The 27,278-nt window shown below is 44.8% G+C and overlaps 1 protein-coding gene across 2 annotated transcripts in view; it reads right to left on the reverse strand.

Moving 5' to 3' along the window:
* LDLRAP1 (low density lipoprotein receptor adaptor protein 1) overlaps positions 1-27,278 on the reverse strand; it is a 156,687-nt gene that overhangs the window by 58,619 nt on the left and 70,790 nt on the right. For both annotated transcript variants that reach the window (XM_060784440.2, XM_060784439.2), the window contains exon 4: positions 19,157-19,271. In XM_060784440.2, the coding sequence (XP_060640423.2) occupies positions 19,157-19,271 (115 nt within the window). The remainder of the gene's footprint in view (positions 1-19,156; positions 19,272-27,278) is intronic.

Below are 27,278 nucleotides of genomic sequence, written 5' to 3' on the forward strand. Positions count from 1 at the left end.
CCTCAGCAAGCGAGAGTCCAAAAGTGGCAGGCTCAAACCCAGCACCTCAACCAATGGCTGATACCAAATGAGAGACTCCCCCCTGGGCACACAGAAGACTGGGCGACTTGGAAGGCACTGAACAGACTGCGCTCTGGCACCACGAGATGCAGAGCCAACCTTCAGAAATGGGGCTACAAAGTGGAACCCTCGACATGCGAGTGTGGAGAAGAGCAAACCACTGACCACCTGCTGCAATGCAACCTGAGCCCTGCTACATGCACAATGGAGGACCTTCTTGCAGCAACACCAGAAGCACTCCAAGTGGCCAGATACTGGTCAAAGGACATTTAACCAACTACCAAACTCACAAGTTTTGTATTTGTCAGTTTGTTTGCTTTGTTCTGTTAGAAATGTAATATAATGGACTGGTTGCTCTGACACGACAAATAAATAAATCTCCCCAAGGGACTTGGAGTGTCTTGCATGAGGCCAAGCCCAGCAACACATCAGTAAAAACAACAAGCAATAAGCAAATAAATAATACAATTAATATAACTCACATATAGACAATAACACACAAGAGTTTAAAAACATATGGCCCGGCCAGATGTAATAGTTAAAATTTTAAAAATAAATGCTGGGCATGAACAGAGGTAGGATGTATCTAGTAGGAGGGTTTTAAACAAAATGTAGGGAGAGCAACCCAATGGGTAATTAAAGTGCTTCTCAGGATATTTTGCAGGGGATTGTTTCCTTTATTCAGGGAAGGCACACTGGAACAGCCACGTTTTCAGGCTCCTCCTAAAGACTGCCAATGTGGGGGCTTGTTTGATATCCTTGGGGAGTGAGTTACAGAGTCGGGGGGCCACCATAGAGAAGACACAGTGAAGACATCTGCTTTTGGGCTTGGCTAATCTGCTGAGTACGCACGACCAGTGAGGAACACATCTCACCATGCTAAAACAGTAGATGTGGCTCTTAATGAGACATGCCGCATTATCACAGGATGTCTACACCCTACACCACTGGAAAAATTATACTGTTTAGCCGGTATTGCATCCGTTGGGAAGTAGCAACCAAAAATGAAAGGACCAAGGCAGTGACGTCTCCGGCCCATCCTCTTTTTGGATATCAGCCAGCACATCAACAACAAATAGGTTCCTAAGATCTACAGAGATACTCTCAGGAACACCTTAGCAAGCGAGACTCCAAAAGTGGCAGGTTAAAATCCAGCACCTTAATCAGTGGCTGAGACTGGCTGAGAAACTCCTTCCTTAGCACACAGGAGGCCGGGAGACCCAGAGGCTGTGATCTGGCACCACGAGATGCAGAGTTAATCTTTAGAAATGGGGCTATAAAGTGGAGCCCACAGCATGCAAGTGTGGAGAAGAGCAAACCACAGACCACCTACTACAATGCAACCTGAGCCCTGCCATATGCACAATGGAGGACATTCTCACAGTAACACCAGAGGCACTCCAAGTGCCCAGCTACTGGTCAAAGGACATTTAATATAATACCAAGTCTGCAAACTTTGTGTTTTGTTTGTTTGCTTGTTTTTAATGAAATACAACTGTTTTGGTTCGCTTCTGACACAATAAATAAATTAATCAGTATTTTAGCTGGGATGGAGACACCAGTGGAGTAATGGGTTAAATAGGTCAACAGTTTGAATCCGGGGAGAGTGGGTTGAGCTCCTTCTGTCAGCTCCAGCTCCCCATGTGGGGATATGAGAAAAGCTTCCCGCAAGGATGGTAAAACATCAAACATCCGGGCATTCCCGGGCAATGCAACCTGAGCATTCCCGGGCAATGCAACCTACTACAATGCAACCTGAGCCCTGCCATATGCACAATGGAGGACATTCTCACAGTAACACCAGAGGCACTCCAAGTGGCCAGCTACTGATCAAAGAACATTTAGTCTAATGCCAAGTTTGTTTGTATTTTTAAATGCATTTTAACTGTACCCTCAACTCACTGCTGACACGATAAATAAATAAATCTATACATTCTATTCCTCCCTTCTTTGGAATAGCTAATAGTTTACATAAAATAAAAATACAATACGATCCCTATATTCCTGGGGAAATTGTAGATAATAGAAAACCCTAGTAAAATTAATTTCTTTCCCCAAAGTTATTGCAGAGTCTCCCTAGAGCAGGTATGGGCAAACTTCAGCCCTCCAAGTGTTTTGGACTCCAACTTCTATACTTCCTTATGGCTGGTAGCAGGCCGGTAGCCAGGATTTTGATTCCGGGGGGGGGGGGGGGATCTACCCTAGCAAACCTTTTGTATTGTTATCCCAATATCCCCATGCATATGGGATATATTGAGCATGGTTATTTTATCTATCTATCTATCTATCTATCTATCTATCTATCTATCTATCTATCTATCTATCATGTCAGGGGCAACCAGACCATTGTATTACATTTCTAATAGAACAAAACAAACAAACAGAAAAAAAACACAAAGGTTGCAAGCTTGGTAGTTCATTAAATGTCCTTTGACCAGTATCTGCCTACTTGGAGTGCCTCTGGTGTTGCCGCAAGAAGGTCCTCCATTGTGCAAGTAGCAGGGCTCAAGTTGCATTGCAGCAGGCGGTCAGTGGCTTGCTCTTCTCCGCACTCGCATGTCGTGGATTCCACTTTGTAGCCCCATTTCTTAAGGTTGGCTATGCATCTCGTGGTGCCAGAGCGCAGTCTGTTCAGTGCCTTCCAAGTCGCCCAGTCTTCTGTGTGCCCAGGGGGGAGTTTCTAATTTGGTATCAGCCACTGGTTGAGGTTCTGAGTTTGAGCCTGCCACTTTTGGACTCTTGCTTGCTGAGGTGTTCCAGCGAGTGTCTCCGTGGATCTTAGAAAACTATTTCTTGATTTAAGTCGTTGACGTGCTGGCTGATACCCAACCAAGCATTGAGCATGGTGATCAGATCATGATATGAATAAACATAACAGTTTAAATAATGTACCAGTAAAGCCTTCTTGTGGACCACCCTGAGAATTTCAGGGGGGGGGGGTGTCTGAAGCCTCTGAAACACCCCCTCCCCGCCCGCCCGGCTACATGTCTGGTCGGTAGGCTGTTAGGAATTATAGGAGTTGGAGTGCAAAATACATGGAGGGCTGGAGTTTGCTTATGCCTGCACTAGATCACGTAGAAAATTCCTAGAGATGAAATCTAGAGAGGAATTTTCTAAGTCCTCCATCTAGAGGGCTTATTTTGTCAGATGCAGGTCCAACGGTTGTCCTGTGGTGCCACAAAACCACAGATCAGAAATATCTAAAATCACAAATCCCCAGGCAAATGTGGGATGAAAAAAATGAAAAGGATACAAACTGTATATATCAAGACACATGGTTTGAAAAATAAAATGTTGCGAAAAAAAGGGGGGAAATATTGTTTTTAGGCCTAAGCAGGCTATCTCATAATTTAATCAACTAACACGCGTATGATTAATTTCCTCAAAGTGAAGCCACTTCATTGATGGCAAGCAAAATCAAAGCCAGGGGCTGTGTTTGCTTCCGTAAAGCGCCCTGTTTCTCCTCTGCCTCTTGAAAGGCAAGCTTATGCATTTTAAAATTTCAGTGGCTCACATGTTAAATTAACGTAATTAACAGTATCAACAGCCAGTTTTGCAGCTTTTCTTCCTTAACTACGGGAACTCTACTAGCTCTATCTGCCAATGAATCATAAGAGTTGAAAGAGATCGCATGGGACATCTACTTCAACCCTTTTATGCCATGCAGGAAAAGCACAATCAAAGCCTTCCTGGCAGATGGCCATCCAACCCTTTTTGTAAAAGACCCAAAAGGAAGAGCTTCCACTGGACGTTGAGTCAGAGAGTTCCAATGTTGAACAGCTCTTCTTACAGTCAGGAAGTTCTTCCTAATGTTCAGGTGTAATCTCCTTTCCTGTAATTTGAACCCGTTGCTCCAGTCCTAGTTTCCAGGACAGCAGAAAACAAGCCTGTTCCCTCTTCCATATGGCATCCTTTCACAGATTTATACATGGTGGTCATGTCTCCTCTCAACCTTTTCTTTTACAGTGGGCTGGGCTGAGCTGCCGCTGTTACCTTAGCTCCTGCCAACCTAGCAGTTCGAAAACATACGAATGTGAGTAGATCAATAGGTACCGCTTCGGCAGAAAGGCAAACAGGCATTCCAAGCAGTCATGCAAAGAGACAGAATGGGGGACGATGCCTGGCTCAACAGCAGGACATGTGGAAACGATCTTGGAGTCCTCGTGGGGAGGAAGCTCAACATGAGCCAGGAATATCATACGGCAGCAAAAAAGAAAAAAAAGCCAATGGGATTTTGGCCTGGAAAATAGGAGTCTAGTGTCTAGATCAGGGGTCCTCAAACTATGGCCCGGGGACCGGATGCGGCCCTCCAAGGTCATTTACCCGGCCCTCGCTCAGGGTCAACCTAAGTCTGAAACGACTTGAAAGCACATAACAACAACAACAATCCTATCTCATCAGCCAAAATCAGGCCGACACTTCCCATTGGAATACTAATAAGTTTATGTTTGTTAACATTGTTCCTCATTTTAATTATTGTATTGTTTTAAAGTGTTTTTGGCACTACAAATAAGATATGTGCAGTGTGCATAGGAATTCATTCATGTTTTTTTTCAAATTATAATCCAGCCCTCCAACAGTTTGAGGGACTGTGACCTGGCCTCTGTTTAAAAGATTTGTGGACCCCTGGTCTAGATTCAGGGAAGTCATGGTAGCCCTCTAATCTGCCTTGCTCAGATCACTCCTGGAATACTGTGTCCAATTCTGGGAACCACAACTTAAGGGTGATATTGACTCTTAAGATGGATTGTGTCCAGAGGAGGGCGACTCAAAGGATCAAGAGTCTCGAGAACAAACTCTATGAGGAGCGGCTTAAAGAGCTGGGCATGTTTAGCCTTCATAAGAAGAGAAGGCTGAGAGGAGACATGATGAGGGCCATAGATCAAGATGGCAGGGGAAGTCATAGGGAGGAGGGAGCAAGCTTGTTTTCTGCTGTCCTCGAGACTGGGACGCAATGGAACAATGGCTTGAAACTACTGTAAAGGAGATTCCACTTGAACATGAGGAATAAATTCCTAACTGTGAGAGCTGTTCAGCAGTGGAACTCTTTACCGGGGAGTGTGGTGGAGGCTCCTTCTTTGGAGGCTTTTAATCAGAGGCTGGATGGCCATCTGTCAGGGGTGCTTTGAATGCGATTTTCCTGCTTCTTGGCAGAATGGAGTTGGACTGGATGGCCCACAAGGTCTCTTCCAACTCGATGATTCTAGGAGTGGTGCTTGATCCTTTTCTTGCCAGCCAATTTTCCATGGACACAAGCTCCCTGTCAGCTCTAGCTCACTTCACTTTCTTTCCTATTTCAAAGCCCATCTTCAGGGACAGAAAAGCATTTGCGGAGGAGAACTGGTCGGCTGTGGATGGGATGAGCAGTTGCATCGCCTTTCAATATTCTCTCCCCAAATGCTCCCCTCCCACTATGATGTTATTCCTGTCCTCACTGCACGATCAGTGTGCAACGTAACTATAAAAAGCATCCCTATCACCAGCATACAATTTTCTGAAACAAAAGGACATAAAGTGAGAGGAAGGGACAAATGGAGAGAAGCGTACTCTTATTGGGGAAATTCTCTTCACCAGCACTTCTGGCCCAAGTGTTGGTTTCTAAATTTATTATTTATTATTTATTTATTTCAGATATTTGTACTCCACCCTTCTCAAAAAAACCCCGGGACGGGGACGGATGGACTCAGGGCGGTTTCCAGCTGGCAACAATTCAATGCCTCCAATGTACACATAATAAAATACATAATAAAATCCAATAATTACATACATGTAAAACATTAAATGACATTAGGTTCTTGTGGGTTTTTTCGGGCTATAGGGCCATGTTCTAGAGGCATTTCTCCTGACGTTTCGCCTGCATCTATGGCAAGCATCCTCAGAGATAGTGAGGTCTGTTGGAATTAGGACAATGGGTTTATATATCTGTGGAATGGCTGGGGAGGGGCAAAGAGCTCTTCTCTGCTGGAGCTAGGTTTGAATGTTTCAACTGACCACCTTCATTAGCATTTGAAGGCCTGGCTGAGCCTGGGAAATCTTTTGTTGAGAGGTGTTAAGATGTGCCTGATTGTTTCCTCTCTGTTGTTTTGCTGTTGTAATTTTAGAGTTTTTTAATACTGGTAGCCAGATTTTGTTCATTTTTATGGTCTCTTCCTTTCTGTTGAAATTTCTGTTGAAAAGAGAAAAAAACCCCACAAGAACCTAGTGATTCCAGCCATGAAAGCCTTCAACAATACATTAAATGACATTAATTAATTAAAATCTGTTTCTGTTTCAATAACAGCCTGGTGACCTTATCTGAGATGAATTCTTTAGTTAGAGACTCCATCAAGCATGTCCTTAGTCCAGGGGTCCTCAAACTTTTTAAACCGGGGGCCAGTTCACTGTCCCTCAGACCGTTGGAGGGCCGGACTATAGTTTCTTTTTTTAAAAAATCAATAAAAAAAATTATGTGCACATTGCACATGTCTTATTTTGCTGTGTGGAAGGGCCCTTAGAGGGGGTTCTTTCTAGCCCTCTTTAGGCAGTAATTCCAGGAGCAGAGAATGGGAAATCTTCCTATTTCTAGTCTGAACAAAATCTGGCTACCAGTATTAAAAAAACTCTAAAATTATAACTGTAAATAAAGAACAACACTCAAACACAGGGGAAGTCCAGACAAGAAACAATCAGGGCCAGCTAATCACCTCTCAACAAAGGATTCTCCCTAGAAACTGTCAGGCTATGAAATGGTAATCAAGGTCGCCAATTGAAACATTCATACCTACCTCCAACAGACAAGAGTTCTTTCTCCCACCCTGGATCTTCCACAATTTTCCTAGTTAAAGGTTTTCCTCTGACATGAAGTCCAGTCGTGTCTGACTCTGGGGTGTGGTGCTCATCTGCATTTCTAAGTCGAAGAGCCGGCGTTGTCCGTAGACACCTCCAAGGTCATGTGGCCGGCATGACGGCATGGAGCGCAGGGGCAGCCTCCCTTGGCTGGCTCACGCTGCCCATCGGGCCTGATGGGCAGCGTGAGCCTGCCAAGGGAGGAGCAGCCCCGCGCTGCCTACTTGCACGTAAAGCACCTCGCGAAGTGCTTTACGTGCGATTAGGCCACGCGGAGCAGCTGCCCTTGGCTGGCTCACGCTGCCCATCAGCCCAACGGATAGCGTGAGCCTGCCAAGGGAGGAGCAGCCCAGCGCGGCCTACTCGTGCGTAAAGCACCTCGCGAGGTGCTTTGCACGTGAGTAGGCCATGCGGGGCAGCTGCCCTTGGCTGGCTCACGCTGCCCATTGGGCCTGACGGATAGTGTGAGCCAGCCAAGGGAGGGGCACTGTGTGTGTGTGTGGGGGGGTGGCGCTCCTCCTCCACGGGCCGGATAAGTGCCCTTGGCGGGCCGGAAGTGGCCTGCGGGCCGTAGTTTGGGGACCCCTGCCTTAGTCCATTACCATAGTGATTGTCATAATCATCACTGTCATTGTCAGCAAGATAACTCGAAGGCCAGGTCCCACATCCACATTTTTAACTTCTTTCTAAAAGAGGGGAGGGATGTAAATAATCTAATTTCACCAGGGAGTGAATTCCACAGGCAGGGGGCCACCACCGAGAAGGCCCTGTCCCTCTCTCCTGCCAAGCGCGTTTGCGACAGAGGTGGGGCCGAGAGCAGGGCCTCCCCAGAAGATGTTAAACTCCGAGGTGGGACGTAGAAGGAGATACATTCGGACAGGTACGCTGGGCCAGAACCGTATAGAGTTTTGTAGGTCAAGACCAGAATTGTGCTCAGAATTGGACCTGCAGCCAGTGGAGCTGATACAAATGTTTCTCTTTTCCTACCTCCATGGCTACTTAATGTATGAACATTAATCCTACATTAGAGAAATATTGGGAGAAGGCTGTATAAAATGCTGGGGATGTAAATCCTGAATATATGTCTAGCTTCCCAGCTTTTTGGCATATAATTAGTCTATATTTTTAGTGCCTGGGCGATTCGCACCAGGATCCGGGTCTATTAAACTTGAGTTGAATGTGACAGCTGAAATTGTAAACAGCTGTGGGGAGTTTCATACTTAATTACCATACTTAAAGATAAGATTTTTGTGTTTCTGTGTTTTTTCACCCATCGTAAGAAAGGAGTTTTGGTCTTCTACCAAAATGTAAACACCACTCAGACTTTCAGACAAGATTACCTTGTGTCAAATTGGAAACAAGTGCAAGCGTTGTCCAAGCTTCTAAGTGGCCACTCCAATGTGGGAAGTCAAATTTGTTTTAAGCTAACAGAGTGAAAAGGTTTGCAAATTGGAAGAAAAAAGATAAACGTAGGCTGTTAGAGAGCGTTATCTCCATACATACTCTGAAGCTAATATGTAGTTCTATGGGCTGCTATTGTGGCTGTGTGCCTTCAAGTCATTTCCAACTTATGGCAACCCTAAAGCAGTCCTTATCATGGGCAAACGTGGCACAAAGGACTCCCATGACCAACAGAAAACACTAGAAGGGTTTGGTGGGCATTGACCTTGAGTTTGGGAGCTGTAGTTCACCTACATCCAGAGAGCACTATGGACTCAAACAATGATGGATCTGGACCAAACTTGACACAATATTCCATATGCCCAAATGTGAACACAGATGGAGTTTGGAGGAAATAGACCTTGACATTTGGCAGTTGTAGTTACTGGGATTTATAGTTAACCTACAATCAATCAGCATCCTGAACCCTACCAACGACAGAATTGGGGCAAACTTCCCACACAGAACCCCCATGACCAACAGAAAATACTTAAGACCATCCAGTCCAACTCCCTTCACCAGGGCAAGAAAACGTAATCAAAGCCCTCCTGACAAAGAGACATCCAGCCATAGATATAGATATAGATAGATATATATGATTCATATACACAGATATATAGTATCATAGATGTGAAAAGGACCCCTAAAGAAGGACAATTATATGTTGCATATTCCAGACCATCTCTACATCAACACTGACAAAGAAACAGCAAGAAATACTGTTTACCCATAAGCAGAAAGAAATTACATATATTAGAAACCAACACTTTCTCATTACTTTATTTTCCAGATCACCAGATTGGGCCACAGCAACGTGTGGCAGGGGACAGCTAGTATATAGTAATACAATTCCAATAATGGATAACGATTTTTCATACTTGCAAGGGTGTTTCTCAACCTGGGGGTCGGGACCCCGGGGGGGGGGGTCATGAGAGGGTGTCAGAGGGATTACCAAAACACAGTATTTTATTTATTTACTTATTTACTTATTTACTTACAGCATTTATAAACCGCCCTTCTCACCCCGCAGGGGACTTAGGGCGGATTACAATGTACACATATAGGACAAACATTCAATGCCAATTAGACATACAACATATATAGACATACACAGAGGCTATTTAACTTTTTCTGGCCGCCAGGGGAGCTGTCACTTTCATTGCCCATCTGCGACGCTGATGAAGTACTTCCGCATTCCCCGCATGCTTTGCTGGAGTGCTTTTTTCTGGAGTCTTTTTATGGCCTCATAAATTAGTTAATTAGCCTCCCCACACATAGGTGGTACCTAATTTTCCTATTTGACAAATGCAACTGTCTTTCGGGTTGCAAAGGTCGATAACAGGCTACACAATTGGTTGGAAACCCACTCCAACCTGGGCTGGCTTCGAACTCATGACCTTTTTTTTGGTCAGTGATCTTAACGCAGCTGACACTCAGCCAGCTGCGCCACAATCCCGGTGCAATCCCGGTTTTCAAGGGCAGCCCCACGTAGAGTGCATTGCAGTAATCCAGTCTAGAGGTGACTAAGGCGTGGACCACCTTGGCCAATTCCAATAATTGATAAAGATTTTTCATACTTGCAAGGCTGTATAGCAGTGTTTCAACTTGGAGGTCAGGACCCCTGGGTGTGTGTGCGAAAGGCCTGTCAGAGGTGTTGCCAAAGATCATAGGAAAACACAGTATTTTCTGGGTTGTTGTAGGTTTTTTCGGGCTATATGGCTATGGTCTAGAGGCATTCTCTCCTGACGTTTCGCCTGCATCTATGGCAAGCATCCTCAGAGGTAGTGAGGTCTGTTGGAAATAGGAAAATGGGTTTATATATCTGTGGAATGACTGGGGTGGAATGACTGAGCTCTCTGCTGAAGCTAGGTGTGAATGTTTCAACTGACCACCTTGATTAGCATACAATGGGCTGACTGCTTGGAGCAAACTTTTGTTGAGAGGTAATTAGATGTCCTTGTTTGTTTCCTCTCTGTTGTTGTGCTGTTGCAATTTTAGAGTTTTTTAATACTGGTAGCCAGATTTTGTTCATTTTCATGGTTTCCTCCTTTCTGTTGAAATTGTCCACATGCTTGTGTATTTCAATGGCTTCTCTGTGTAGTCTGACATGGTGGTTGTGATAGTGGCCCAGCATTTCTGTGAGAATGCCTCTAGACCATGGCCATATAGCCCGAAAAAACATACAGCAACCCAGTGATTCCGGCCATTAAAGTCTTCGACAACACAGTATTTTCTGTTGGTCTGTGTGTTCTGTGGGTTCTGTGTGGGAAGTTTGGCCCAATTCTATCAGAATGCTCTTTGATTGTAGGTGAACTATAAATCCCAGCAACTACAACTCCAAAATGACAATATCACCCCCCCCCCCCCAACCCCACCAGTATTCAAATTTGGGCGTATCTGGTATTTGTGCCAAATTTGGTCCAGTGAATGAAAATACATCCTGCATATCAGGTATTTACATTACGATTCATAACAGTAGCAAAATTACAGTTGTGAAGTAGCAACAAAAATAATTTTATGGTTGGGGGTCACCACAACATGAGGAACTGCATTAAGGGGGTTGCAGCCTTAGAAAGTGTGAGAACCACTGTTGTATAGGATTTGCAGTCCAAAACATCTGGATAGCATCAGGAAACCCAGGCCAGAAGTACTTCAACATCTTTAAGAACTGATCTCCCTGCCATCACCCCAATATTACCAATCAGTAGATTAAAAAGTGATAAAGCATGTAACCACTGTAAATATGTAAACATATTTTGTTTCTAAGGCACACAGTGAAAAATATAATGGCTAGAGTAGCTAGAGAGTTGGGATGGGCTGTGCTGGTGTTAAACATACACATGATGGCAAGCCTAAGTTTCTTGCTGCACGTTCTGCAAAAGGACTTTGAAGCATCATTAGAGCCCTTGCCCATGACATTGCTCTGAGGAAACGCATTAACAAAAGGCCTTGGATATAGAATTACAAAGTGGGCTTGAAAATTGAGTTCCCCTCCACTGCTGTGGCCAAATGCCACCATTTCCTGCATATTAGCAAGGTGTTTCATTTCTAAGTGACAGTTCCAAAGACCTTTAGCTTTCCACATGTTCTCCGCTACGATCTTCAAACCTCTACAATAAGTGGGGCTGCTTTGGCACTTCTGCAAAGTGTTTGAAAATCCGAAGGATAAAGGTTCCCCATCCCCATGCAAGGCAAGCAGGGCCATAACCAGTCATCTCCAAATCTATGGTGCACTGCACCGATGAAAGATAGCTTAAATATGGCCCTGTGCTGATAATTCCAAACTATTCTTCAGCTCAGAACAGTGTTTCTCAAACTGGGGGACGGGACCCCTGGGGAGGTTGTGAGGGGGTGTCCAAGAGGTCACCAAAGATCTTCAGAAAAGACTGTATTTTCTGTTGCTCATGGGGGTTCTCTGTAGGAAGTTTGGCCCAATTCTATTGTCGGTGGGGTTCACAATGCTCTTTGATTGTAGGTGAACTAGAAATCCCACCAACTACAACTCCCAAATCTCAAGGTGTATTTTCCCCAAACTCCATCAGTGTTCACATTTGGGCATATTGAGTATTCGTGCCAAGTTCGGTCGAAAACCATCATTGTTTGAGTCCACAATGCTCTCTGGATGGAGGTGAACTACAACTCAAGATCAATGCCCACCAAACCCTTCCAGTATTTTCTGTTGGTCATGGGAGTTCTGTGTGCCAAATGTGGTTCCATTCCATCGTTGGTGGAATTTAGAATGCTCTTTGGTTGTAGGTGAACTATAAATCCCAGCAACTACAACTCCCAAATCTCAAGGTCTATTTTCCCCAAACTCCACTAGTGTTCACATTTGGGCATATTGAGTATTCGTGCCAAGTTTGGTCGAGAGCCATCATGGTTTGAGTCCACAGTGCTCTCTGGATGTAGGTGAACTACAACTCCAAAACTCAAGATCAATGCCAACCAAACCCTTCCAGTATTTTCTGTTGGTCATGGGAGTTCTGTGTGCCAAGTTTGGTTCAATTCCATCGTTGGTGGAGTTCAGAATGCTCTTTGCAGGTTGACTATAAATCCCAGCAACTACAACTCTCAAATGACAAAATCAATCCCCTCCCCACAAATCCCACCAATATTCAAATTTGGGCGTATTGGGTATTGGTGCCAAATTTGATCCTGTGAATGAAAATACATCCTGCATATTAGATATTTATATTATGATTCATAACAGTAGCAAAATTACAGTTACGGAGTAGCAATGAAAATAATGTTATGGTTGGGGGTCACCACAACATGAGGAACTGTATTAAGGGGTTGCGGTATTAAGAAGGTTGAGAAACACTGGCTTAGAAGGTATTCAGGAATAGAAATCTTAAGGCTGGGTTGCTGTGGGTTTTCTGGGCTGTATGGCCATGTTTTAGAAGCATTCTCTCCTGACATTTCACCTGCATCTATGGCAGGCATCCTCAGAGGTTCTGTTGTCAGTGAAGCAAGTGGAGTGTATATATATCTGTAGAATGTCCAGGGTGGAAGAAAGAATCCTTGTCTGTTTAAAGAAATTGTGAATGTTATAGTCAGCTGGCTTGAATTAGTATTTTAGTAGCTATGAAGTTTGCAAAGTCAATCAGTGAGGGTATCTGCATAGAGGTAGCCTGGGGTTTGTTGCCTGGAGGTACCCTCTATTTGGGATCCTCAGAGGTTGTGAGGTCTGTTGGAAACTAGGCAAGTGGGGTTTGTATATCTGTGGAATGATGTCCAAGGCGGGAGAAAGAACTCTTGTCTGTTTGAGACAAGTGTGAATGTTTGGAATTGAATAGCCTTGCAGCTTCAAAGCATGTCTGCTTCCTGCCTGGGGGAATCCTTTGTTGGAAGGTGTTAGTTGGCTCTGATTGCTTCTTGTCTGGAATTTCCCTTCTTTATTAAGTGTTGCTCTTTATTTGCTGTCCTGATTTTAGAGTTTTTTTTAATACTGGTAGCCAGATTGCATTCCTTTTCATGGTTTCTTCCTTTCTGTTGAAATTGCCCACATGCTTGTGGATTTCAATGGCTTCTCTGAGTCATCTGACATGGTGGTTGTTAGAGTGGTCCAGCATTTCTGTGTTCTCAAATAATATGCTGTGTCCAGGTTGGTTCATCGGGTGGTCCCCCTCGATGGACTGTCATCTTGTCCAAGGTGCTTGTTTATAAAGCTATTGTCTTCCCAACACACCTGCGAGACGTGGACTGTCTACAGACGTCACATGCAACTCCTAGAATGATTCCATCAGCGTTGCCTCAAAAAAATCTTGCAAATTTCTTGGGAAGACAAGCAGACAAATGTCAGCATGCTGGAAGAAGCAAAGACAATCAGCATTGAAGAGATGGTCCTCTGCCATCAACTCCACTGGACCGGGCATATTGTTCGGATGCCCAACCACCGTCTCCCAAAGAAGTTGCTCTACTCCGAACTTAAGAATGCAAAACAGAATGTTGGTGGGCAGGAAAAGAGACTTAAAGATGGGCTCAAAGCCAGCCTTAAAAACTCTGGCATAAACACTGAGAACTGGGAAGCCCTGGCTCTTGAGCGCTCCAGCTGGAGGTCAGCTGTGACCAGCAGTGCTGTAGAATTTAAAGCGGCACGAATGGAGGGCAAAAGAGAGAAATGTGCCAAGAGGAAGGCGTGTAAAGCCAACCTCGACTGGGACTGCCTTCCACATGGAAACAGATGCCCTCACTGCGGGAGAAGATGCAGATCAAGAATAGGGCTCCACTGTCACCTACATATCCACCGCCAGTACACAGATCTTGGAAGACAATCCTACTCAGACAACAAGGGATTGCCTAAGTAAGTAAAGTCATCAGGTGGTCAGCAATGGCTGACTTCTCTGGTTGGATTAATCTGCAGTACCATTTATGTTCCTTGATCCATGCCTGGGCAATGCTGCTGAGTTTGGTGGTCCCTATGTAGACTTGTCCACAACTCCTGCATGGGTGAGAGAATCCCTCATGTCCTTTTGTTGGATTTTCTTAGTGGTCTGTAGATCATTTGTAAGTTGTGTTTCTTCATCAGCTCCCCAAGCATGTGATTCTGACCATGAAAGCCTTCGACAACACAATCTTAAGGCTGATACTGTCTTCTGAAAACTATATATACTGTACGTACATTTTGCATATGTACTCTAAAATTAATGACTAAATATGCCTTACTGTGGTAGGATTCAGACCAAGAAGCAATAAGCAGTAGGCTTTTGTGCTATCCCACTAAGCCTATGATCAGACAGATATCTGGCATTTTGTCTAGCACCCTTAAAAATGCCTAATGCTTTACTTAATATCATTTAGTAGCTGGTCTAAAGTGAGGTCATGACCCATAAAGCCCTATGCAGCTTAGGTCCAGACTGTCTGAGTTTTGAGATCCTAGGAGAGTGCTTTTCCTTGGATCCACCATCGTCACAGGCACATCAGGTAAAGCCACGACAAAGAGACTTCTCAGAGTTTGCTAGAGAGTTCCAGGGCCAGAGAAGCAGATGGCAGAAACATAAGAACGGCCTGCCTCAGGGGAGCGTGCTTGCTCCATCCATGTTCAACATTTACACAAATAACCAGCCACTGCCAGAAGGGACAGAGAGTTTCATCTATGCAGATGATCATGCCATTACTGCTCAAGCAGGGAACTTTGAAAAGTTCTCCAAAGCTCTAGGTGCTCTCACTGCCTATTACAGGGAAAACCAGCTGATCCCTAATCCATCTAAAACACAGACATGTGCTTTTCACCTTAAGAACAGACAAGCATCCCGAGCTCTGAGGATTACCTGGGAAGGAATCCCACTAGAGCATTGCAGCACACCCAAATATCTAGGAGTCACTCTGGACTGTGCCCTAACCTACAAGAAGCATTACCTGAATGTCAAGCAAAAAGTGGGCGCTAGAAATAATATCATACGAAAGCTGACTGGCACAACCTGGGGATCACAACCAGACACAGTGAAGACATCTGCCCTTGCGCTATGCTACTCTGCTGCTGAGTATGCATGCCCAGTGTGGAACACATCTCACCACACTAAAACAGTAGATGTGGCTTTTAATGAAACATGCAGCATTATCACGGGGTGTCTGCACCCTACACCACTGGAGAAATTGCATTATTTAGCCCAAGGGTCCTCAAACTTTTTAAACAGAGGGCCAGGTCACAGTCCCTCAAACTGTTGGAGGGCCGGATTAAAATTTGGAAAAAACATGAATGAATTTCTATGCACACTGCACATATCTTATTTGTAGTGCAAAAAACACTTAAAAACAATACAATAATTAAAATGAAGAACAATTTTAACAAATATAAATTTATTAGTATTTCAATGGGAAGTGTGGGCTTGCTTTTGGCTGATGAAATAGGATTGTTGTTGTTGTTGTTGTTGTTGTTGTGTGCTTTTGAGTCGTTACAGACTTAGGTTGACCCTCAGTGAGGGCCGAGTAAATGAACTTGGAGGGCCGCATCCGGCCCCTGGGCCTTAGTTTGAGGACTCCTGGTTTAGCCGGTATTGCACCACCTGACATCTGCCGGGAAGTAGCAGCCAATAGTGAAAGGACCAAGGAAGTGACATCTCCAGCTCATCCCTTGTTTGGATATTAGCCAGCATGTCAACGACTTAAATCAAGAAATAGTTTTCTAAGATCTACAGAGACACTCGCTGGAACACCTCAGTAAGCAAGAGTCCAAAAGTGGCAGGCTCAAACCCAGAACCTCAATCAATGGCTGATACCAAATGAGAGACTCCCCCCTGGGCACACAGAAAACTGGGCGACATGGAAGGTGCTGAACAGACTGCGCTCTGGCACCACGAGATGCAGAGCCAACCTTCAGAAATGGGGCTACAAAGTGGAATCCACGACATGTGAGTGCGGAGAAGAGCAAACCCCAGACCACCTGCTGCAATGCAACCTGAGCCCTGCTACATGCACAATGGAGGACTTTCTTGCAGCAACACCAGAGGCACTCCGAGTGGCCAGATACTGGTCAAAGGACATTTAATCAACTACCAAGCTTGCAAACTTTGTGTTTTGTTTGTTTGTTTGTTTAAAAATGCCATACAACTGTTTAGTCTGCTCCTGACACGATAAATAAATAAGGGTTTTCTAGCACCAGCCTTTTACCTTGAAGTGGAACAGAAGATGAACCTCGATGTCCAGATGACATCCAGAGACTGCCGGTCTTTAATGCAGAGTAAACAAGCCAGAACCAGTTTAGCCCGGCATCAAGTTAGGGAATGCTTCAGAGTTGTGCTGAATCTCCGGAGCAGCCCCACACTTGTGGGCAGCAGACCAGCTGCAAAGTGAACCGGTCTGCCATTCACATGACCCAACACAACCACCTTGAACTCAGCAGCACAGTAAAAGTGGATGGATCAGGGCCTTGTTACCCCCATCACTCCAGAGAGCCCCTGGCCATCATGAGTAAAGACGCTAGCATTTCTGCTACCTTGAATTTTTGGGTAGATGGAATTGAGCCTTCAGTGGCTGCCCTAGACTATGGAACTTTCTGCCACAAGAGACGAGGCTGGTTTCTCTCCCGCTATCTTTACACTTGCAGATAAAAACATTTTTTAAATTTGTATTGTTGAAGGCTTTCACAGCTGGAATCACTGGAGTGTTATGTGGTTTCTGGCCTGTATGGTGTTCTGGCAGCATTTACTCCTGATGTTTCGCCTGCATTTGTGGCTACTGGCATTTTCAGAGATTCTGAAGACGATCCACACAACACTCCATTTTGTATTAGAATAAGTATTGGGTAGCTATGTAGGAAGATTTGCATGTGATGAGTTTTTTTTACATTATTCTTATTATGATGGTAATGATTTTATATTGCTTTAATGTACAGTAGAATCTCGCTTATTCAACATAAACGGGCCAGCAGAACGTTGGATGAACGAAAATGTTGGGAGGGGCTTCAGTCTCCCCCCCCCCCCCCGAAACTCTCAGGGTGGTCCATGAGAAGGCCTTACTGGTACATTATTTAAACTGTTATGTTTATTCATATCATGATCTGATCACCACGCTCAATGTATCCCATATTCATGGGGCTATTGAGTTAACAATACAAAAGGTTTGCTAGGGTAGATCCTCAGCCCCCCACCCCACCCCCAATCAAAATCCTGGCTATACGCCTGTAAGGAGGGATTCAGGAAAAGCCTATTAAACGTCAAATTACGTTATGATTTTACAAATTAAGCACCAAAATGTCATGTTTTACAACGAATTGACAGAAAAAGCAGTTCAATACACAGTAATGTTATGTAGTAATTACTGTATTTACGAATTTAGTACCAACACATCACAATGTATTGAAACAGCTGTGGATCCGGGTGGGAGGCAGACTGCGTTGGATAATACAGAACGTTGGATGAGCAAAGGTTGGATAAGTGAGACTCTACTGGATTGATGTTTTAATATGGTCTCTTACTCCATCTCATACTTCTTTTTCATCCCTATCTCATCCTGAGTTTTATCATTTTAACTTGTACATGTAGCCCGCCCTTGGGATTGATTTTACATTGTATTTAGTTTGTGCTGCTCTTATTGTATTCCTATGTTTTTATTGATTTAATTGTATTGTATGTATTGTTGTCTTGGTTTTATTTTACTGTACTGTACTGCTGCCTTGGCCTCATGTAAGCGGCCCTGAGTCCCCTTTGGGGAGATGGTGGTGGGCTATAAATAAAGATGATGATGACGATGATGATGATGATGATGATTATATTTATATGTATTACTGCATTGCAACCCTTTGGATGTAGATGCATTGCAACTCCAGAGAGTCCTAGCCATCCTATCTAACTTTCAGGAATACTGGAGGTGTCTTCCAGCCATCCCTGAAAGGCAATTTCGACCTATGATGCATCAAGACGTGGAGATCCAACCTTTGGGGTCGGGACTCCTGTGAGGGGGTCACAAGGGGGGTTTCCGAGGGGTCTCCAAAGAACATAAGAAAACACGTATTTCTGAGGTCTTGGAATCACTTTGACAGAGAAGGCTGAAGATCTCTCCACCTGTCCTTCTCTTCCTTCTTGGAAACAGAGCAGTGATTGGCTGGCCTCTCAGCCAACCTCTCAGCCAAGGAGAGGGCTGTTTCTGAGACTCAAAAGCGGGGAGGTGTGCTCTCCCCTAAATCACTGTCAATTCCCCCCAAATCCCTCCAGTATTTTCTGTTGGTCTTGGGGGTTCTGTGTGGGAAGTTTGGCCCAACTCTACCATTGGTGGGGTTCAAGGGGCTCTTTGATTGTAGGTGAACTATAAATCCCAGCAACTACAACTCCTAAATGTCAAGGTCTATTTTCCCCAAATTCCACCAGTGTTTGGGCGTATTGAGTATCGGTGCCAAGTTTGGTACAGATCCATCATTGTTTGAGACCACAGTGCTCTCTGGATATAGGTGAACTACAACTCGAAAACTCAAGGTCAATGCCCACCAAACTCTTCCAGTATTTTCTGTTGGTCATGGGAGTTCTGTGTGCCAAGTTTGGCTCAATTCCATCATTGGTGGAATTCAGAATGCTCTTTGGTTGTAGGTGAACTATTAAGCCCAGCAACTACAACTCCCAAATGACAAAATCAATCCCCCTCAACCCCACCAGTATTCAAATTTGGGCGAATCAGGTATTTGTGCCAAATTTGGTCCATATCATATCAGATATTTACAAGACAATTCCTAACAGTAGCAAAATTACAGTAATGAAGTTGCAACGAAAATAATGTTATGGTTGGGGGGTCACCACAACATGAGGAACCGTATTAAGGAGTTGTGGCATTAGGAAGGTTGAGAACCACTGCTTTAGCCACTTCCCACTAAAAGTAACATTTCCGGCGCAATGATACTGACCATTTTCTTTTTGCCACAAAGGAAAGCATGGCACTCCAGGTTCTCATTGTGCTGACTTTGGGCAATATAGGCAAACACCTTGTCGTGCACTTTGTCCGCCGTGCAGTAAGATATCCTGTGAACAATGACAAAGAAAGCGCACATTAAAGACCTAGACAATCAGGAGGCAGAAAGCAAAACAGTGAGAGGGGAACACTAGGCTGCACACAATCTAAACAGGGAGAAAGTTCCTTTTTTGGACTGTAACTCACAGCCAACGAGTTCAAGATTTCTAGTTGTTATCCTCTTACCTCTTCACCAATCTTTACAAACATACGGGCTAGAAACTAATAAAGCAAAACCCGGCAGAATGATGAAAACCTGCATCCAACATAAAGCTTGATATTTTGTGCAAAACTGCACCCGACTTCCATTTCAGGACTTCGCCTGAGAAATGAGAAGCAAATGAAAGTTTCAGATGCATGCCACATGCTGATTCATAAAGTTTGCTTATCATATCAAAGCCAGAAAGAATGCAATTTCCCAGCCGAAGATTTTACAACACTGGGAATGTGCAGAAAAACAAATATCCATCCATCTTCCCCAAATCTCTGCATTCTAAGGAGAATTATTTTTCATTTGCAGGGGGAATGAAAGAGAAAATGAGTGCTCTGAACTCAGACAATCCAGCTCTTGGGACTTTAATATATCACACGAAGTAGGCAAATTAACATTGCAGCTGTACTGTCACCTCTGGTAATGGTCCCCATCACATGACGTTTTGTGCATCCGGCTGGTGTGTTTCCTCCTTGTGATTCTCCTGTCCCTAGCTATTGCTATCAACAGCTCCCAATCCTGCAACATCCCCATCTTGTACCAATGGGTACCTTAAGCTTTTGTGCAACCTGATGACATTGACAAGATTCTTGGGAGAGGCGAGGGTGCCTACATGCATTTTAGACCTCTGCCCATCCTGGTTGATAAAGGAAGTCAGAGGGGGTTTGGCAAAGTGGGTAAAAGTGGTGATAAAACCGCTGTTGAAAAAACCATCACTGGACCCCACTGATTTGAACAAATTTCGGCCAGTTTCCAATCTCCCCTTTTTGGGCAAAGTCTTAGAACATGTCGTTGCCTTGCAGCTCCAGGGGTTCTTGGATGAAACTGAGGGTCAATCCCAGATGGTGAAGCTGGGAGACGCCTGCTCGGACCCCTGGCCTTTGACCTGTGGGGTCGCGCAAGGCTCCATTCTGTCTCCCATGCTTTTTAACATCTACATGAAACCGCTGGGAGAGGTCATCCGGAGTTTTGGAGTTGGGTGCCATCTCTATGCAGATGACACACAACTCTACTACTCTTTTCCACCTAACTCCAAGGAAGCCCCTCGAGTGCTAGACGAGTGCCTGACCGCTGTGGCTGTCTGGATGAGGATGAACAAGCTGAAGATTAATCCCGACAAGACAGAGGTCCTCCTGGTCGATCGTAAACCAGACCGGGGTATAGGGTGGCAACCTGTGCTGGACGGGGTTGCGCTCCCCCTGAAGTCGCAGGTCTGCAGTTTGGGGGTCTTCCTAGATTCTTCACTTTCGTTTGAGGCTCAGGCGTCGGTGGTGTCCGGGAGGGCCTTTGCACAATTAAGACTCATGCGCCAACTGCGACCGTACTTCGGGAGGGCGGATCTGGCCAAAGTGGTCCATGCCTTAGTCACCTCTAGACTGGATTACTGCAATGCACTCTATGTGGGGATGCCCTTTAAAACGGCCCGGAAATTTCAAACGATCCAACGGGTGGTGGCCAGGTTGTTAACTGGGGCGCCTTACATGGAGCGGTCAATCCTCCTGTTCAAGGAGCTCCACTGGCTGCCATTCATTTACCGGACCCAATTCAAGGTGCAGGTTCTTACCTACAAAGCCCTGAACGGTTTAGGACCCGCCTACCTGCATGACCGCATCTCTGTATACGAACCCACATGATCCCTTCGATCATCCGGGGAGGCCCTGCTCTCGATCCCACCAGCATCGCAGGCGCGCTTGGTGGGGACGAGAGAGAGGGCCTTTTCAGTGGTGGCCCCTCGACTCTGGAACTCACTCCCTAAAGACATCAGACAGGCCCCAATCTTGTCAGTCTTTAGGAGGAGCTTGAAGACGTGGTTGTTCCAGTGTACCTTCCCGGAATAATGATCCCATAACACTTTGTCCTCCAAAGCACTTTACATTTTTTAGATCTGCTCATATGCCCTTCCACAAATGCCACTATCACCTTTCATCCATGTCCCAGCATTATTTCCATTTTAATTTTACATTTGGCCTTCCCACTGTTTTTAATTGTGTGTTGTCTTATTGATAATGTTGTATATTTTCTTGTCTATGTTTTTATTTTAATTACTTGTACTGTTGTTGTTTTGCTTGTATTGTTGTATTCGGGCTCGGCCTCATGTAAGCCACACCGAGTCCCTTGGGGAGATGGTAGCGGGGTACAAATAAAGTGTTATTATTATGATCTCCGCAGAGAGCTCGACAGGGGGAATGTGTCCCTGTGGGTTCTCTTGGATCTCTCAGTGTCCTTCGATACCATAGACCAGGGGTCCTCAAACTTTTTAAACAGAGGGCCAGGTCACAGTCCCTCAAACTGTTGGAGCGCCGGATTATTATTTGAAAAAAAATATGAATGAATTTCTATGCACACTGCACATATCTTATTTGTAGTACAAAAAAACTTAAAAACAATACAATAATTAAAATGAAGAACAATTTCAACAAATATAAAATTATTATTATTTCAATGGGAAGTGTGGGCCTACTTTTGGCTGATGAGATAGGGTTGTTGTTGTTGTGTGCTCTCAACTTCAGACTTAGGTTGACTATGAGTGAGGGCCGAGTAAATGACCTTGGAGGGCCGCATCCAGCGCCCGGGCCATAGTTTGAGGACCCCTGCCATAGACCATGTGTGTACAGCTGTATCAGGAGCTCCAACTTCTTTTTCTTTCTTTGAGTGTTTGCATGTATTCCAAGGTTCCATGCATTTTTCAATAAGGTGGCTTTCCTTGGTTTGCAATTATAGGGCCAATGACCCATCAATCATCATTAGGTTCTTTAGTTCCGCCCCCTTTTCTGGGTTTAGGAAGGAAAAGGGGGACCTCTAGCTCAGTTCACACAGAGAAGCCTTTCGTACAGGATGTGAATCAGTTCCACCTGTAGAAAGCTTTGTCTTTTACAGCTTTTGCTGGGGGGATCCAGTCCCACAGCTCTACAGAGAAGCATAGCTTTGCTGGGGGGATCCAGTCCCACTGCTTTACAGCCAGCCTTCGCTGGGAATTGAAGACCTTCTTTCCTCTTGGAAATCTACAAAAGGACTCTGTTTGGTAAGGACCACTCGCGGCAGCCATAACGCAATTTGGATTGGGTGTAGGGGCCCACGCCAGCAGAGCCTAAGACAGATTGCCCAGGTAGAGGTTAAGGATTTCCCTGATAGAGAAGAAACAGTTCATGAAGATAGTTGCCTGTCCCTTGTTGACAAGATTAAGAAAGCCACCAGTTGATTCAAAGCCTTGAAGTACTTTGTTCGATTTATTGAAGGCCTAAGCAATAATAAAGAACTTTGTTAAACTTTCCAAGTTTCTAAAGACTTCGTTTAGGGATATCCAAAGGGTCTCTAATCTGAGGCACCCCTGGCGTCCCGTTGGGCATACAAAACATGTCCTGTCTACAGCCCTTTTCACAGGCCTATCGCATGACAGCACACCATGGTATCCTTCTGGGTCACCTCACAAGGATGGGTCTTGGAGGTAATAATAGTAACAACAACAACTTTATTTTTGTACCCCACCTCCATCTTCCCAAAGGGACTCGGGCAAGTTCAATCAACAGAGGTAAAATGTAACACATTAAGATGCATAAAGCAGTATAAAACAAAATGAAATCACAACATTATAACAATATATAAAATAACCATCAAAACCAACAACCAATAACAAAGTTCAATTTCTCATCACGGGTGGGCAGACTGGTGTAACAACAATTTAAAGGATAGAGCTAGTGGGTAAAGTGCAGAGGTCATATAGCAGCAGTAAGGATAAGAGCAATGTAAAATACTGTAGGTCAATTCTAGCTTTGGGTTATAAAGTGCGAGAACAAGATTTTTGGGTCCTAGCTGGGGCCAGCTATCTAGGAAATTGTCTAGTCGAAGGCACAGCGGAACATCCACATCTTAAGATTTTTGTGGAAATTGGACTGGGAGGGTGCAAGTCTAATCTTCCTGGGGAGGGAATTCCAGAGCCAGGGGGCCACAAGTGAGAAGGCCCTCTCTCTCGTCCCCACCAACCGTGCCTGAGACAAAGGTGGAAGTGAGAGAAGAGCCTTCCCAGAAGATCTTAGAGATCATGTAGGTTCATAGAGGAAGATGGGCAGGTACCGAACAGTTTAACGCTTTATAGGGGATAACCTGCACCTTGAATTGGGACTTGAAATCTATCAGCAGCCAGCGGAGCTGTTTAAACAGGGGGGGGTGGACCACTCCCTGTAATTTGCTCCAGTTAGCAACCTGGCCATCAATCTTTGCATACTATTTTGCAGTGGCTCCAGTCCTTCCTGGAGGTTCGTACCCAGAAGGTGTTGTTGGGGGACACCTGCTCGGCCCTACAGCCTTTGTCCTGTGGTGTCCCATAGGGCTCAATATTGTCCCCTATGTTGTTTAACATATAAATGAAGCTACTTAGTGAAATCATTCAGAGTTTTGGAGTTCGATGCATCTGTATGGAGATGATGTCTAACTCTATTATTCCTTTGCACCAGATGCTAAGGAGGCTATCCAGGTTGTGAACCTGTGCCTGGCCTCTGTGACGGTCTGGATGAGGGCGAACAAATTGAAGTTTCCCAGACAAGACAGAGGCACTCCTGGTCAGTCGCAAGGCCAAACAAGGTATAGGGTTACAACCTGTGCTGGATGGGTTTACACTCCACTTGAAGGCACAGGTTCGTATCTTGGGAGTCCTCCTGGACTCATAGCTGAACCTGGAACCTCAGGTTGCAGCAGTGGCTAGGGGGGCTTTTGCACAATTAAAACATGTGCCAGTTGCCTTGGGAACCTTGGGAAGTCAGACTTGCCACGGTGGTCCATGCTCTTGTTACATCCAGGATAGACTACTCCAATGCACTCTACATAGAGTTGCCTTTGAAGACTGTTTGAAAGCTTCAAATAATCCAATAAGAGGAAGCCAGGTTGATAACTGGGAGCTAATTTCATCACTCCTTGGCTTTTAAAACATCCAGGGCGCACTCAAAGATATTACACCCTCCTGTTGCTCTCGGACTTTTGCTCTGCAACAACCTAAAGAGTTGCCAAGTTCTGTGCAGCAGCAATTAAGATTAGACGGCTGATGACCGACTCTACCAGGCAACTTCCTGCCGGGAATATAGTTAGAATTATTTGTAATAACTGAAATGCTGTAAATGCTCCCCTCTCATCCCTTTTAGAGCTTCCCAGTTGTCTGATATTTGTTATTAGCCGCCCCCTATTTTAGATTCATACATGCACTTTAAACTGTAAGTTTAGTCTGTTTTATCTTTTTAATTTGTCTCTTTTATAACATGTTTTTAATCTGCTTTTATACCTGATCTACTTGGGAACTGCGATTCCCTTCCTTGGGCACCGATGCCCCATTCTGTACTGTGCTGGTCAAAGACCGTAATAAATCATTGATTGATTGAATAACTGGGATGGCATACAGGGAGCACACAACTCCCATGTTGCGTCAGCTCCACTGGCTCCCAGTTTGCTACTGAGCACAATTTAAAGTGCTGGCTTTGGCCTGTTGTTGTTCATTCGTTCAGTCGTCTCTGACTCTTTGTGACCTCATGGACCAGCCCACGCCAGAGTTCCCTGTCGGCCGTCACCACCCCCAGCTCCTTCAAGGTCAGTCCAGTCACTTCAAGGATGCCATCCATCCATCTTGCCCTTGGTCGGCCCCTCTTCCTTTTGCCTTCCACTTTCCCAAGCATAATTGTCTTCTCTAGGCTTTGCTGTCTCCTCATGATGTGGCCAAAGTACTTCAACTTTGTCTCTAGTATCCTTCCTTCCAGTGAGCAGCCGGGCTTTATTTCCTGGAGGATGGACTGGTTGGATCTTCTCGCAGTCCAAGGCACTCTCAGAACTTTCCTCCAGCACCACAGCTCAAAAGCATCGATCTTCCTTCGCTCAGCCTTCCCTAAGGTCCAGCTCTCACATCCGTAGGTTACTACGGGGAATACCATTGCTTTGACTAGGCGGATCTTTGTTGCCAGTCTGATGTCTCTGCTCTTTACTGGCCCGGCCCAGTTTACTTGTCCAAAGCATCTCCCTGTACAAACCACGGCAGAAACTAAGATTCTGTGGGGTGGCCCTGCTCTTGGTCCCACCACTGTCACAGGTGTGATAGGCAGGGATGAGGGAGAGAGGGCCTTCTTAGTAATTGCCCCTCGGCAACGGAACTCCCTTCCTGGAGAGATTAGATCAGCCCCCTCCCTCCTGTCATTCAGAATGATGGTAAAAACTTAGCTGTGGGACTAAGCCTTTGGGATAGTGCAATAAGGTAATAACAGGAAACCATCAGGTATGGCTGGTTTGAGATGGTTTTAACAATTTGATTTCAAAGTTTATACAGCTGATTTTAATTTTTCTTTATATTTATAGTTTGTTTTATTCTGGCATTGAATGTCTGCTGTATATATGTTGTGTTCCACCCTGAGTCTCCTTCGTGGTGAGAAGGGCGGAATATAAATGCTTTAAATAAATAAAACTTAAGCAGCTGAGGGGGGAAAGCAAGGGGCCCGAGGCTGTTAGGAATTGTGGGAGTTGAAGTCCAAAACACCTGGAAGGCCCAAGTTTGCCCATGCCTGGCCTAGACTTACTTATAGCTTTCTATTTATTTTATAACAATAAAAACGTAACATTACTTATGACCCTAAAAAGCAACCATATTGTGAGTTTTTTTAAACAACAGCAACAAACAATCTGTTATGTCCTTGTTACTCCAAAAAGAGACACGCTGCAGATAATGTCATTGCCGATCGCACGTTCCGTCTGAAATTAGGCGCAATTTTGGTAACAGGATAACACATCTCAAGCTGTCTCGAGACAAGTGCTACGAGTATCACAATCAAACCTCATTGTGCAATGATTTCTTCTTTTCCTCCTTATGGGTAAGAAAGAACGAAAGAAAAGAGAAAGAAGAGGTAGAAAAACAAGAGGAAGAAAATGACATTTGGGCATTCGCACACGTTCGAAAGAAAGTAAGTGCACCCTAAAAGCCTCCTTTGGAAGCACACAGTCATAATTCATTTCTTGGCAGGCTTTGTATGTGTGAAAACGGTATAACTTGACACCGTCAGCACGGATCTCTTTTTTTTTAATCCTTTTAGGTAAAGCTAGATGGGAATGATGATCCAATAGCCAATCTCAAGAGGAAAGACTGCAAGTTCCCTTTTGCCTTGGGGAATTATTGCCTCCTGGTTTCACGACACGGTATTTGAGGACACATAGCTTTCAGGACAATTTAAACGGGAGTGGGTCTGATTTAAAGGCTTGGCTCCTGCTCATCCTGGGATGGCAGATGTGTTCCGAAGGTCCCTGTCCCCAACACTCTGCCATCCTCAGCGACAAACGGTAAGAGAAGCTGATGGAAAGGTGTGAAGAAAAGCTGTCAGAGGGGATAAGTCTCAACGTCCGAGAGAGCAGGAAGCAAGTGCTGTTGAACCATCACAAAGGTGGCAGGCGGGTCCTGGGCCCCACACTTCCAAGAATGTGATGACATCTCTCTTGGCAGCATGTCACTCTTTAGACCGAGAGAGGGAACAGCTCTGGATTCAAAACAAAACAGGTCAGGAAGAGGCTCAGATTAGGGGCAGTCAAATCAGAATAGTTTGCATCTGTGGGAACTTTGTTGACAACAGTTCATCTTCTAGGGCAGTGGTTCTCAACATTTCTAATGCCGTGACACCTAAATGAAGTTCCTCATGTTGTGGTGACCCCCAACTATATTTTCGTTGCTATTTCATAACGGTAATTTTGCTACTCTTATGAATCATACTGGAAACATGTGATATGCAGGATGTATTTTCATTGTTAGAAATGGAACATAATTAAAGCATAGTGGCTGATTACAAAAGCAATA

The sequence above is a fragment of the Anolis sagrei genome, chromosome X (genome assembly GCF_037176765.1).
Source record: "Anolis sagrei isolate rAnoSag1 chromosome X, rAnoSag1.mat, whole genome shotgun sequence".
Classification (NCBI taxonomy): domain Eukaryota; kingdom Metazoa; phylum Chordata; class Lepidosauria; order Squamata; family Dactyloidae; genus Anolis; species Anolis sagrei.